Consider the following 14,661-nt stretch of genomic DNA (forward strand, 5'->3'; position numbering starts at 1 on the left):
CTACAACCTTTGCAACAGGAAAAAACAATTTTGGTGATTAACAGTAATTGTTTTTTAGAATGAGTGTGTACTGTACGTACAGTAAGGGAGATAATGGCAAAATTTCACCTGTAGTAAGTCAGTCTTGAAAAAACAAACTTACTACAACCTTTGGAACAGGAAAAAACAATTTTGGTGATTTACAGTAATTGTTTTTAAAGAATTATCATATACTATACATACAGTAAGGGAGATAATGGCAAAATTTCACCTGTAGTAAGTAAGTCTTGTAACTACAAACGTACTACAACCTTTTTGAAACAGGAGGAAAAAACAATTTTGGTGATTTACAGTAATTGTTTTTTTAAGAATGAGTGTGTACTGTACTTACAGTAAGGGAGATAATGGCAAAATTTCACCTGTAGTAAGTAAGTCTTGTAACTACAAACTTACTACAACCTTTGGAACATGAAAAAACCCTTTTGGTGATTTACAGTAATTGTTTTTAAAGAATTATTATATTCTATACGTACAGTAAGGGAGATATTGTCAAAATTTCACCTGTAGTAAGTAAGTCTTGTAACTACAAACTAACTACAACCTTTGGAACAGGAAAAAAACAATTTTGGTGATTTACAGTAATTGTTTTTTAAGAATAAGAGTGTACTGTACGTCCAGTAAGGGAGATATTGCCAAAAATTCACCTGTAGTAAGTCAGTCTTGTAACTACAAGTGTACTACAACCTTTGAAACATAAAAAAAAAAACCTTTTGGTGATTTACAGCATTTTTTTAAAGAATTATTATGTACTGTACGTACAGTAAGGGAGATAATGGCAAAATTTCACCTGTAGTAAGTCAGTCTTGAAAAAACAAACTTAATACAACCTTTGGAACATGAAAAAAAAAAAAACCCTTTTGGTGATTTACAGTAATTGTTTTTAAATAATTATTATATACTGTACATACAGTAAGGGAGATAATGGCAAAATTTCACCTGTAGTAAGTAAGTCTTGTAACTACAAACGTACTACAACCTTTGGAACAGGAAAAAACAATTTTGGTGATTTACAGTAATTGTTTTTTTAAGAATGAGTGTGTACTGTACTTACAGTAAGGGAGATAATGGCAAAATTTCACCTGTAGTAAGTAAGTCTTGTAACTAAACTTACTTACAACAACCTTTGGAAACATGAAAAAACCCTTTTTGGTGATTTACAGTAATTGTTTTAAATAAAGAATTATTATATACTGTACGTACAGTAAGGGAGATATTGGCAAAAATTCACCTGTAGTATTTCAGTCTTGTAAATAAAAATTTACTAAAACCATTGGAACATGAAAAAACACTTTTGGTGATTTACAGTAATTGTTTTTTATGAATAAGTGTGTACTGTACGTACAGTAAGGGAGATAATGGCAAAATTTCACCTGTAGTAAGTAAGTCTTGTAACTACAAACGTACTACAACCTTTGGAACAGGAAAAAAAAATTTTGGTGATTTACAGTAATTGTTTTTTAAGAATGAGTGTGTACTGTACGTACAGTAAGGGAGATAATGGCAAAAATTTCACCTGTAGTAAGTCAGTCTTGAAGTAAAGGTCAAAAAAAAACAAACTTACTACAACCTTTGGAACATGAAAAAAACCCTTTTGGTGATTTACAGTAATTGTTTTTAAAATAATTATTATATACTGTACATACAGTAAGGGAGATAATGGCAAAATTTCACCTGTAGTAAGTCAGTCTTGAAAAAATACAAACATACTACAACCTTTGGAACAGGAAAAAAACAATTTTGGTGATTTACAGTAATTGTTTTTTTAAGAATGAGTGTGTACTGTACTTACAGTAAAGGAGATAATGGCAAAATTTCACCTGTAGTAAGTAAGTCTTGTAACTACAAACTTACTACAACCTTTGGAACATGAAAAAAAAGCCTTTTGGTGATTTACAGTAATTGTTTAAAAAGAATTATTATATACTGTACATACAGTAAGGGAGATATTGTCAAAATTTCACCTGTAGTAAGTAAGTCTTGTAACTACAAACGTACTATAACCTTTGGAACAGGAAAAAAAAAAAAAAAAAACATTTTGGTGATTTACAGTAATTGTTTTTTAAGAATGAGTGTGTACTGTACATACCAGTAAGGGAGATATTGGCAAAAATTCACCTGTAGTAAGTCAGTCTTGTAACTACAAGTGTACTACAACCTTTGAAACATGACAAAAAACCTTTTGGTGACTTACAGCATTTTTTTTTTAAGAATTATTATGTACTGTACTTACAGTAAGGGAGATATTGGCAAAAATTCACCTGTAGTAAGTCAGTCTTGAAAAAAACAAACTTACTACAACCTTTGGAACATGAAAAAACCATTTTGGTGATTTACAGTAATTGTTTTTAAAGAATTGTCATATACTGTACATACAGTGAGGGAGATATTTCCAAAAATTCACCTGTAGTAAGTCAGTCTTGAAAAAACAAACTTACTACAACCTTTGGAACATGAAGACAAAAAACCCCTTTTGGTGATTTACAGTAATTGTTTTTAAATAATTATTATATACTGTACATACAGTAAGGGAGATAATGGCAAAATTTTACCTGTAGTAAGTAAGTCTAGTAACTACAAACGTACTACAACCTTTGGAACAGGAAAAAACAATTTTGGTGATTTACAGTATTTTTTTTTTTAAGAATGAGTGTGTACTGTACGTACAGTAAGGGAGATAATGTCAAAATTTTACCTGTAGTAAGTAAGTCTTGTAACTACAAACATACTACAACCTTTGGAACATGAAAAAACCCTTTTGGTGATTTACAGTAATTGTTTTTAAATAATTATTATATACTGTACATACAGTAAGGGAGATATTGGCAAAAATTCACCTGTAGTAAGTCAGTCTTGTAACTACAAGTGTACTACAACCTTTGAAACATGAAAAAAATCCTTTTTGTGATTTACAGCATTTTTTAAGAATTATTATGTACTGTACGTACAGTGAGGGAGATATTGGCAAAAATTTACCTGTAGTAAGTCAGTCTTGTAAATACAAACTTACTACAACCTTTGGAACATGAAAAAACCCTTTTGGTGATTTACAGTAATTGTTTTTAAAGAATTATTATATACAGTAAGGGAGATATTGTTAGTAGGGACATATTGGCTAAATATTTTGTGTCAGTTTGCCCACAAGACATTTACTGTGATGTTGGAAACATAATTTGTATTAATTATTGGACTTCGTTTTGTACTGAGAGGTATATTTGCAGACGGTCCCTAAAGCAAGCCTAGGCGAATATCCAGCGAATATCAAACCTAAAACTATCTTTACCGCGCTACTGCATGCAGCATGTCAATAATAGAACACCCATCACCATTACTAGCCCACAGCTCAGTGGTAAACACCCAACAGACATGTTATACGTGTTAGCCCAATGCAGAAACATATTGATAAAGCACTGCAGTTTGTACACTAACGTATTGCTATATTCTTTATCAGAACTACAAGTAATAACAACGACAAACATTCACTATTCATCCATATATTTCTAGAAAATTGCAAGTGAACAGATATTGCTGTTAGACAGAGACCTACCAGCTGCGCGGAGCGACCACAATACACACATCTAAATATGTATTTTGCAATGCTACAGTAGGCTTCATAGAACATGACGGCAAGTTTTTAAAAGAATTACTCTACTTTCAGAATAAAAAATTCCTGATAATTTACTCATCCCCATGTCATCCAAGATGTTCATGTCTCCCTTTCTTCAGTCGCAAAGAATTTGTCAGTCGCAACTTATATAACGAAACGATCAGTCATTTTCTTAAAAAAAAATGATACACTTTTTGCTTGTCTTGTCTAGCTCTGCGATGCGCATGCATACTCTGTGTACAACGGTTCAAGACAGGGGATGTTTTAAAACTCCCAATACTTTTCTCCTACATCGTTGTTTAAATTTATTTTGTACTTTTTCTTTTGGAAAGCGTGTTTGACCATTCTTGCACGTTCACTTTGTAAATAATGGATCGGTGATTCTGCAGCAATTTCGGATGATTTTGAAGTTGAAGAAGAAAATGGGTTGGGAGTTTTTCGACATACCCTAACTGTACCCTAAAGGACTTCCCCTCACAGATGGTGTTTGAGGGAGGGGAGGTTTAAGTTTTCCTGTGTCTGCATAAATATGCTAATGTTTCAGTTTGACGTCACCTTGAAACAGCTAAAGAGTCATTTTAAAACCGACTTGTTTTCATGACTCGGAGTCGACTTTTTTTTTGGTTTTCATTAATTTTATTCGAATTTTTCTTTTAGAAAAGACAATAACTTTATACACATTCACTTAGAGCTGTGTTACACACTGCATGAAAGGTCATTTTCCAAAATCCATAATATGGGCACTTAAAAAAAAAAAAAAACTAAACTCATTTATGTGCCGTCCGGAAGCTTGCTTTCTGTGGCTGAATATTGTCTTTTCGCTCCATCCCAAAGAGGCACAAAATCACTATGACAGGACTTTACCTCGACTGATCAGTTCAACCCAAGCAGCTGTGTTCTTACCCATCTTCAAAAAACTGCTCAAGTCACATTTCTTTCATGAACATTTGGCCCACTAATACTAACACACTACTTTGACCTTCCACTTAAAACAATAACAATTAAAAACGAGAATAGATCGAAATAGAAAACAGTGATTTTTAAATTGTAAATATTTTACAACATTAATGTTTTTGACTCTAGCCTTTGCCTCACAAGTCACCTTTGTAAAATTAAGGCCCAATCAAAAATAATTAATCATGCATATAAACGATTGAAAAGCTGAAACTTACGATGGTCTTCTGGTGGACACCGGCGATCTCTGTGCCTCTGACATCAGGTGTATGAACTCCAGAGCTGACCGCTGAGCTGATGAGAGACGCTGTGCTGAAAGATTTCCTGAGCTCAGAATCTTCTGGATATCCTCAGCAAAGTCATCTTTCATTTCAACCAGGCAGTATAAGAGGTTGATAATCATCTCCACAGAATTTTCTTTCTCTATTGTCTTTTTGATATAGTCTGCAGTGCCTTTGAGATTCTCAGGTTTTAGTTCCAGCTGTGGCAGCAGCTCCTTCAGGTCACTCTGACTGGACTCCAGTGAGAGACCCAAGAGGAATCGGAGGAAAAGGTCCAGGTGTCCATTTTTGCTTTGTAAAGCTTTGTCAATCCCAGCCTTGTGAAGGTCAAATAATGATGCTTTGGAGCGTTTCAATGTAAATTTTCCTCTCTCAAATTGAAGAAAGGCATTCCTTCCATAACATTTATATTTGAAAAACACATAAATAGCAGCGAGGAACTCCTGGACGCTGAGATGTATGAAGCTGTAAACCTTTCTCTCTGAAAGAGAGCTTCCCATCTGGAAGATCTGAGTGCATAACCCAGATAACACTGACCCTTCACTGACATCTAGTCCACACTTCTCAAGATCTTCTTTGTAGAAAATCAGATTTCCTTTCTCTAGCTGTTGAAAGGCCAGTTTCCCAAGCTTTAGAACAATCTGATCAAAAGACTTGACTTTGGATTTAAGTTCCGGGTTATATTTTCTTTCCATCTGTTGATTCTGAGAAAGTAAGAAGCTTGTGTACATCTCTGTGAGAGTTGTGGGAGTTTTGTCATTGCTCTCTCGAGCCAGCAGAGGCTGAAGAACAGTGAGAGAGATCCAGCAGAAGACGGGGATGTGGCACATGATGTACAGACTCCTGGATTTCCTGATGTGATGGATGATGTTTCCAGCAACCTCAGGACTGCTGTTTTTGATGAAGTATTGCTCTTTCTGCTCATCATTGAATCCTCGCACTTCTGTCACCTGATCAATGTAGTCTCGGGGTATCAGACTGGCTGCTGCTGGTCTGGATGTGATCCAGATGAGAGCAGAAGAAACCAGATGTCTCTCGATCAGGTTTGTTACTATCTTACTCACTGTTGTTTTTTTATTCACATCTGTAATTCTGTCGCCCTTTTTAAAGCTAAAAGGAAAGTGACACTCATCCAGTCCATCAAAGATGAACATGACCTTACCATCATCTTCAGGAAGAGAGGGCAGTTCTTCAGGACCACTAAAGAAGCATTTGTTCAGCAGTCCCATGAGACTGTACTTAGTTTTAATAATATTCAGTCTACGGAATGGGAGTGGAAATATGAAGAGTATATCTTGATTTTCTCTTCCTTCAGCCCAGTCAAGAATTAATTTATTAACAGAGATAGTTTTTCCCACCCCTGAGATCCCCATAGTCAACACTTTCCTGTTTTGTTCACCCGTATCACGCTGGCTTTTAAAAATGTCATTGCACTGGATCAGTGTGTCTGTCTCAGCAAACTGATTGGCAGCTTCGATCCTCATCACCTCATCATGTTCACACACCATTCCTCCGGTCACATTCTCCACCACATACAGATCAGTCTTAATTTCTGTCAGAAGTTCTAGATGACCCGACTTGTACTCCTGCTGTAATTTGTTTTTCAGTCTGAGGCTGATATTTCTGTAATCATGATGAGCAGCTTTACTGTACTCTGCAGCTGAGCCTTTGAGAAAGAGGAAAAGAGAGAATATGTCAAATAGTAAGTGATTTATGATACTGGATTTGAGTGTGCATTGGTTGTTATTGCGCTGCATTATAGTATTGAGTGAATGTGCTCAATAATGTCCAGTTTGGTTATGGACACCACTACAAATGGCTGTCCCCACAAATAGTGCCCTATTTAAACGGATAGTTCACCCAAAAATGAACATTCTGTCACTAATTGCTCATCCTCGTGGTATTTTAAACCCGTGAGACCTCCGTTCATCTTTGGAACACAAATTAAGATATTTTTGAAATCCGAGAGCTTTCTGACCCTGCATAGACAGCAAGGGAACTACCACATTCAAGAACTAGAAAGGTAGTGAGGACATCATTAAAATAGTCCTTGTGACATCAGTGGTTCAACCGTTATGTTATAAAGCTACGAGAATAATTTTAGTGTGCAGAAAAACAAAAATTTGGGTGAGCTAACCCTTCAAGGGTATGGGGCAATTTTGGACACAGCTTGTGTATGTTTCACTTATTGCGCACACCCACTTCAGGTCTTTCAGTCGCTACTAATGAGCTGATGAGTTGAATCAGGTGTGTTAAATGAGGGAATCATACAAAATGTGCAGTGCTGGGGGCCAAGAGGACAGGTTTAAGAGGCCCTGCTTTAAATCATCACATCTGCAAACAGTCAGTTATTTAAAAGTGTTCAAATATATTTTTAAAAATAAATTCAACATATTGCAGTACCCTTATTGATCTTTGTTGGTGTACTGTGTTCTGCAGGGTTTAAGCTGTAGTTGATGTGTACTGTGCCTTTAAAAACATTTCCAGTTATTACAGAAGCATTTATGCTTGCACCTCTTACAGCTTTCAGACCAACACTGACTTCAGTGTCACCTCTTGTCTGCACTGGAAGAGAGACAACGAGACATATGTAAGCTTCTTACAGAGACTTCAGAGCTTTAATATAAAAATAAATCTCCTTATCACCATCCTCGGGTTTGTTCTCTAACTGTTCAGTGATATTGTTCTGGTTCATCTTCCTCAGGATGTTCAGTGTCCTACCAAACTCTTGATTTGATTAGAGATGCTCCAATCAGGGTGCAGCCGATACGGATCTATTTTTAAAAAATATATATTTTATCAGGAACTCTGATAAACATGACAAAAATAAAATTCACAGCTGGTTCCCTTAAAAGTTTCCCTATGGGATTTTATAACGGGGTGTTTCAATTTTTGTAAAATAAGGTCCGTAGCAAACATAACGATACCTTGACATTTTGTTGTGCAATGTAAACTGCACACACTTACACCCCAAACATTATCATACAAACATATTTTTAAATGAACATAACAGCTTTGAAGTGTTTGATATAGGTGTGTGTGATTTACCTTGTAGAGCAAAAAGTTAAAGTACTGTCAACTTGAACAACTCAGGTGAATTACTCTTCTGGGTTTTGACATCATACCTGCAGCACTCTGTAAAAACATATAGAAACGTTTTGACTGAATGAAACATTAAGACAATAAACACACAAAAATGACAATACATGGGCTATCTGTGTTCTTCAAACTATTTTGGTATTATTTTCGCAAGAAAAATTTATGTTTATAATGTGATGCTAATTGACATAGCCTTTATCACTTTATAGATTATAAAAAATAATTAACTTATCTTTTGAAGCAGTTATTTGTCACCTAATAACTGACTTTGTATTGATACCAAGGTACTAGATTCTGGTATCACTACGAAGCCAAAATTGTGCTATTGAGCCAATCCTATTCCCTGCTTTTTCTAGTTGTTAGATGTTTGGTTATCAAACAAAACATCATTTTGCATTTGTATATATGTAAACAAATGTAGCAATTTTATAACTATAAGGTCTATAAACTTTAAATCCAGATAGGTCAATATTTTCTTAAGTAGTATTTTCCAACTTACCATAAATAATGATGGCATTTATTCTTGTTCCACCTCTGAACCACAATCTCAATAAAATCCTCTGAAACACATCACTGGAAATGTTTTTTCTTTAAGCTTACAGAAAATCAGACCCATTACAGGAAACAAATGAAACTGGTTTTTCAAGAGCGTCACCATTTGACATCAAAACACATGTATACATCTCATTTCATGTATGTACACTGATCGAGACAGAGATCACAAGCAAAGGACAGACAGATATGCAGACAGTGTTAGATAATCAGGGACACTCACAGATGAAAGGATCAACACTGATTGTTGAATGATAATCAGTTATCTTTAATGGTTTCAGAAATGTGTATTGTATAATAAGGAAACCAACACTTTCTATGTGAAACTGAAATAATTTGCTTGCCAGAATTCGACTGCATGAAGTTAGTTGATGACATCAGCATGACTAGATTAATTTTAAAAATGTTTGTGATTCCCTTTATTTATTTGTATTCATTTTTCATGTAAAAAAGCTTTTAAAGCTCTAAAAGTTTTTTGTAATCAATCATTTCCACTCAAGTTACAGCATGACAACATTAAACATTCAGTAGAGCGCTAGTAAAACTGATCATAGGCTTCAACGGTGCATAGTATTCTCTTTGAGTAGGCTTTTCTAAATGTGTTTTACATTCACAAGATTGTGACTCACACTCAGTAGCTGCTCGTGCTGCAGTTCCTCATGTTATGTATGTGTCTCATTTTCATTTTCGTAGCTATAATATGTAAAGTATGTTAAGTGGACTGCAGGTGGAACAAGCCACTGCAAGAAATAGTGAAAATAAAGTGCAAAGATTCTGGAAAGCATCTGCTGTGAACAAACATCTGATAAATGTCTTTAAAAAGTCAGTTCTCCATACATTCTAAACCCTAACCATCTTAAAGGCATTCCCTCAATGTCTATTAAACATCTGACAGGAAGCATCTCAGAGATCCCTTACGAAAATTAACCATGTGGTTTTACTACAAATTAAACCAAAAATAAATAAATAAAATGATAATGATGAGTTAAACCATGGTAACCACAAATTAACCTTGGTTTTGCTAGTTTAACCATGGTATTTGTAGTAAAACTATGGTTAAACAAATGGTATTCAATATGCCAAAAACACACTTTTAATATAGTAAAACCATGGTTAATTCTCGAAAGGGATGTACTGCAGATGAGCTAATGCTGAAAACACACACATTAAATAGACGTCTCTGAGATATCTAGGTGTGCTATCAGGGAAATGAATAATCTACTAAGCAGTGTTGTTTGAATGTCATTTTTTCCTATATTGTTAAATGTATTAGTGAGTTTACCGAACGCTTGTCACTGCACCTGAATGTGAACATCAGTAATAAAATGGCTGTTCATTAATTTGGATTATGTTTTACACTAAGTAAATAATAATAAAAAATAAATAAAAATACGACCTTGCATGAGAGGGAATAAGAATGAGTTAGTTAAATTAGTGCAGTAGTCATATGTCTGAATGCATTCTCACTTCAGAAAAGGGAAATCTGTGTCGCTCTGAAGGATACAATGATTTTACTATTCAATACAACGTAACATTTATTCCAGCTGTGCAATTTCTGTTACTTATAACGAGACGCGTGCTTAACACAAGCATGTCCATCAAGCGCGCTTATAAAGAAAAATAATGGAAAAAGTAGCTCAGTGGTTTAGCATAATAAAATTAACAAATATATCATACATGGCTATACACACTCTAACACTGACCTGCATTCGTACTATGCAGTGAAAATATAAATGGACAAGCGGTTGCATTGTGAATAATTTTTAACACTGTTATGTTGAGGTTACTTACTTTGGGTCTAGGCTACTCCAGAAGCTCTACCGGTTGCACGGTACGGATGGACCACGTTTGTGTCGGAGACTCCTTGTCTGTGGAAGAGAAGTTGGTATGCGAAAATGCAATTATTACATAGGAATGATGATCTCAAATGTAACTGGTAACAGATTACAAGTTACTCTATTTAAAATGTAATAGTAGTGTAACTTTTTCAATTACTTTATTAAAGTAATCTAACTGATTACTTTTGATTACTTTTTGATTACTTTTCTAAATTTCTAATGAATGTTTATTTGCAACTGTTAATCATCTTCAAACATTTACACCATGCAGAGTTAACCTTACAGTAGTGCTTAACACTGTCACACTTTCACAGTCCTTCATCACTTGAATTAAGATGATCAAATCTGAACACATCCTCCACAAAATCTGACTTTAGTACTGCCTTTTACTTTGAGATTGATCTGAAGTTCAGTGCAGATTTAAAATCATAAGAAATAGTTTACTGATACTGTTTTTGAAACCAAATCTTTGCATAACTACAGGAAACACTGCATCTAACAATGGTTTGGGGAAAAAAAAGTTAATTAAATAATAATAAATAAAAGCATATACATCAACTCAAATACAGTTATCTAATAAGCATGTGTCCTATTCTGTGTTCTAAACTCCAGAAACATTGGTGTCTTTTTGAAACATGCTGTATCTTTGTATATGATATAAAGATAGTTTTCTCAAAATAAGTAAAATGCTCATGAAGTGACTCTGAGCAGTTCTAGAGATTATGTTTATGTGTCCATGTACATTTAAACAGTGCTAGCTTCAGCAGGCCTATGTGTAGTAATCAAACCGCATGTCTTTGGCATTAATTTCCAAATTTATGTGGAAATTAATGGCAATTTTCCACAGACATGCAGAACGTCCAGGATTCATATATTGTCTTTTGCGGCTTAATATTCACAGACACTAGTCCATATCATGTTTTGATTCAAGTGTACTGACCCACTTTTGATTTATTCGTCCAAAATGTGGCATATTCCGTCCTCGTTTGGCTGAATTCTGTTTTTATGACTGGATTCTATACAAACCAGTCTGTGTTTTCCACATCGCGTAAATTATAGGGACGTATGTCTCAGTGCAATTTGGGAAATAAATCCATTAAATCTGTAGTGGATGTGTGTAAATATTCAAATGTAATCCCCTTTGTAATCGTTAACAATTTCATAAGTAACTGTAATTTAATTAATCATTTTTTCTTAGTAACTGTAACTGATTACAGTTACATTTATTTTGTAATTAAATTACGTAACGCCGTTACATGTAACTAGTTACCCCCCAACACTGGAACCCATACTCGGAATTCGTGCTCTGCATTTAACCCATCCAAAGTGCACACACACACCGTGTGTACAAACACGGGAAAACAGACTAAGAACAAGACGAAGGCTAGACTCAGAAAACTCCGTAGAGTAGCTATCGCTGGGTGAGTGATAAACGCTAGGCAGCGAGAGAGAGGAAGTCCGTGGCTCATGTAGGGTGTGTGATTGGCAGCAGCTGTGTCTAATCAGTGCAATGGATGCTGGGATATGTTGTCCGGGATGACATGCAACAGTTTGTGTCGTGTGAGAGTCAATGTAACGAAAGGGTGACCTCTGGAAGTCCATTGACAGGATTCGTGACATAAAGTACATGTTTTGTATTTGGTGAAAGCACGCTCACCTCATTTTAAGGTCATTGGACAGCATTTCTTGGGTGAAAATATGAAGCTAATACTCACGCTGAAATTGGTTTATTGTATATGCAGGCCAATGTGTTTGACATTCAGTTCACATCAAATCAGTGATGATGTCATATGGACAGCACATTGACATCAATGATTTGTGTGTTTGATATTTATTGCATAATGTGAATTCTTTGTCAGCCTAATTAAGTTTAAGTAGTTTTTTTTTTCTTAAGTGGGGCCCTGGACAGCATCCATTTGCCACATCTCCTTTTGAAACTTGTCCCAGTGAGAAAAATAGAGACAATGACGATGATGCTTATTGCTTGTTGCTTCTGGACCGTTCATTGTTTGCAGTATTTAATGATGTGCATGCTGTCATCGAGACGGCGGGACTAGACAGAAGGAGCCATGAGCGTAAACAAACAAAAGAGAAACCCTGACAGTGGACACATATCTGAATTGCATGAAGAGGACAGTCAAAGAGAACTGAGGTCACATTTTTGACCCCTATTCACTGTGTTACCTTTTTTCACTCTTTCAAGGTCTTTCTGCAGAAATGCCATGATACAGAGGGTTTAAGAGTCAACAGTTTTTGTGTTTTAAAGGGGTCATATGATGCTGCTAAAAGGAACATTATTTTGTGTATTTGGTGTAATGAAATGTGTCTATGCGGTTTAAGGTTAATATATATATATATATATAAAGTAAATATTTTGCATGGCCCCTTTTGCCTTGATAACTTGCATTAAGTCTCTGTTGTGACTGACTGTAATTGGGCATCTGAATAAAAAATAATAATAAAGTACTTTAATATTTTTTTTCTGCCTTTCTTGTAAAACAGTAAAAATCAATGCATAACAACAATAACTATATTTTAGCATCAGAAGCACTACTGTGACTAGAGAGCTCACACATAGACATGATTCTGGCAATCACCAAACCTGTTAGTTTAGGACAGCTGTATATTTATAATGCAATCCTAACTGACAGTTTTTATGTCAGTAAAGATTACTATCAAATAATTCTCTCATCTTTTAAGGCAGTTATTTGTCATCTAAGGTGTTGATTTAGTATGAGGTACGAGGTAATGTACCGAAGCCCAAACGGTGATGTCGAGCCAATCCTAGACCCTTCTGTTTCTAGTTATTAGATGTTTGGTAATACAAGTTTCTTTTACATTTTCCCATATGTAAACCTTAATGTAAAAATTATATATCCAATGTAAACTTTAAAACCAGATCAATATTTAAGGTCAATATTTAATGAAGGTCAATATTTAATGAAGTAGTATTATTTATCAGCTTACCATGACTAATGATGACCTGTAGGCTCCGGTCGCACCTCTGAACAACAAAGTCTCAACAAAATCCTCTGAAACTCATCACTGGAAATGTTTTTCTTTAAGCTTCATCTAAATCAGAAGCATTACAGGAAAACACATGAAACTGGTTTTTCAAGAGCCTCTCAAGTTCGACGTCAAAACATGTGTATATATACATCTTATCTCTGACATGCAGAACACAGACAGACAGATATGCAGACAGTATAATCAGTAACAGACAGAAACCATGAAGGGAGACGTTCACATCTCACAGATGAAAGAACCAACACTGATTGTTGAATGATAATTGGTTATGGAAGTATGTTGTATAATAAAGAAACTTACTTTATTAGATTAAGGGGATGAATGTCTATGTATATAGATTGTGCTTGTAAAGGAATTACTATGTTGTATTGAAATTAGTTTCTGCCAGAATTCGACTGTGTGACGTCAATGACATCAGCATGACTAAATGAATTTTAGACGTTAGTGTTGCTCTTTAATTTTCCTTTCATTGTACTCATTTTTATGCAGTTATTGCATCCTCCTTATGTGGATTTACTCCGTTAAATGTCTTGAGAACACTTTTTGGGGCATTTTTGAAATTCAATAAAAGATTATATAAAGAAATGATGAATAAAGAATGTTTGTTCTACCTATGACCTTGTGTTCCGAACTGACTTTAATTTAATACCTAGTTTTCATATGCCATTTGAAGCAATTACGTTTGTTCAGTTTTGCTACAGTCTATTTCAGAAGCTTATTAGTGGTGCGTCGTGGCATTTTTTAACTGAGCAAAACTGTGGCTTAAAAAAAAAATTAATAAAAAGGTTGGGAAACACTGCACTAGAAAGATTCTTCCTTTCTAGTGTCTGCACAATTATTCGCCACAAGGCATATAAAGTGATATAAAATTCTTTGTACTCGTTTTCACTAGTGTTGCTATCTTTTAATTGCTTTACTGGAGCACATGAGAAACAAACACCAAAAGGCAATGAGACGGTGCTTCCTGATTAAACCGGTGTCTCCCGCACAGAGCTGAAGTGATGAGCAGCGCTTCATCTGTTTGAATTCCACACAAGAAACATAAAACATTATATGTGAACAATCAAGGCCCTTAAAGTAGCCAGATTAAAAGAAGATCAAGCCAGATTAAAGAGCTCCGATCATGCAAACTGAAGTGATGCAAGATTTACAATTTGTTCCATTAGGGCAACTACAAATGAGAATTTAGTTCTAATAAACATGAATTGAAGAAAAATATCAAATCAATAAAGCCTGTAATATAAAGGAATGTTAATATTGTTAAATG

The 14,661-nt window shown here is 34.9% G+C and overlaps 1 protein-coding gene across 1 annotated transcript in view; it reads right to left on the bottom strand.

The window, feature by feature from the left end:
* Nucleotides 1–13,449, bottom strand: part of LOC109056629 (protein NLRC3-like) — a 29,093-nt gene extending 15,644 nt beyond the window's left edge. Inside the window, exons 1-5 of the mRNA XM_042765437.1 lie at nucleotides 13,335–13,449; nucleotides 7,927–10,397; nucleotides 7,525–7,652; nucleotides 7,282–7,443; nucleotides 4,816–6,544 (exon numbers count right to left, since the gene is read on the bottom strand). Coding sequence (XP_042621371.1) covers nucleotides 4,816–6,544; nucleotides 7,282–7,443; nucleotides 7,525–7,573 — 1,940 coding nt within the window. The 5' untranslated portion in view covers nucleotides 7,574–7,652; nucleotides 7,927–10,397; nucleotides 13,335–13,449. The remainder of the gene's footprint in view (nucleotides 1–4,815; nucleotides 6,545–7,281; nucleotides 7,444–7,524; nucleotides 7,653–7,926; nucleotides 10,398–13,334) is intronic.
* Nucleotides 13,450–14,661: the final 1,212 nt, after the last annotated feature.

This window comes from Cyprinus carpio, chromosome A1, assembly GCF_018340385.1.
Source record: "Cyprinus carpio isolate SPL01 chromosome A1, ASM1834038v1, whole genome shotgun sequence".
Classification (NCBI taxonomy): Eukaryota; Metazoa; Chordata; class Actinopteri; order Cypriniformes; family Cyprinidae; genus Cyprinus; species Cyprinus carpio.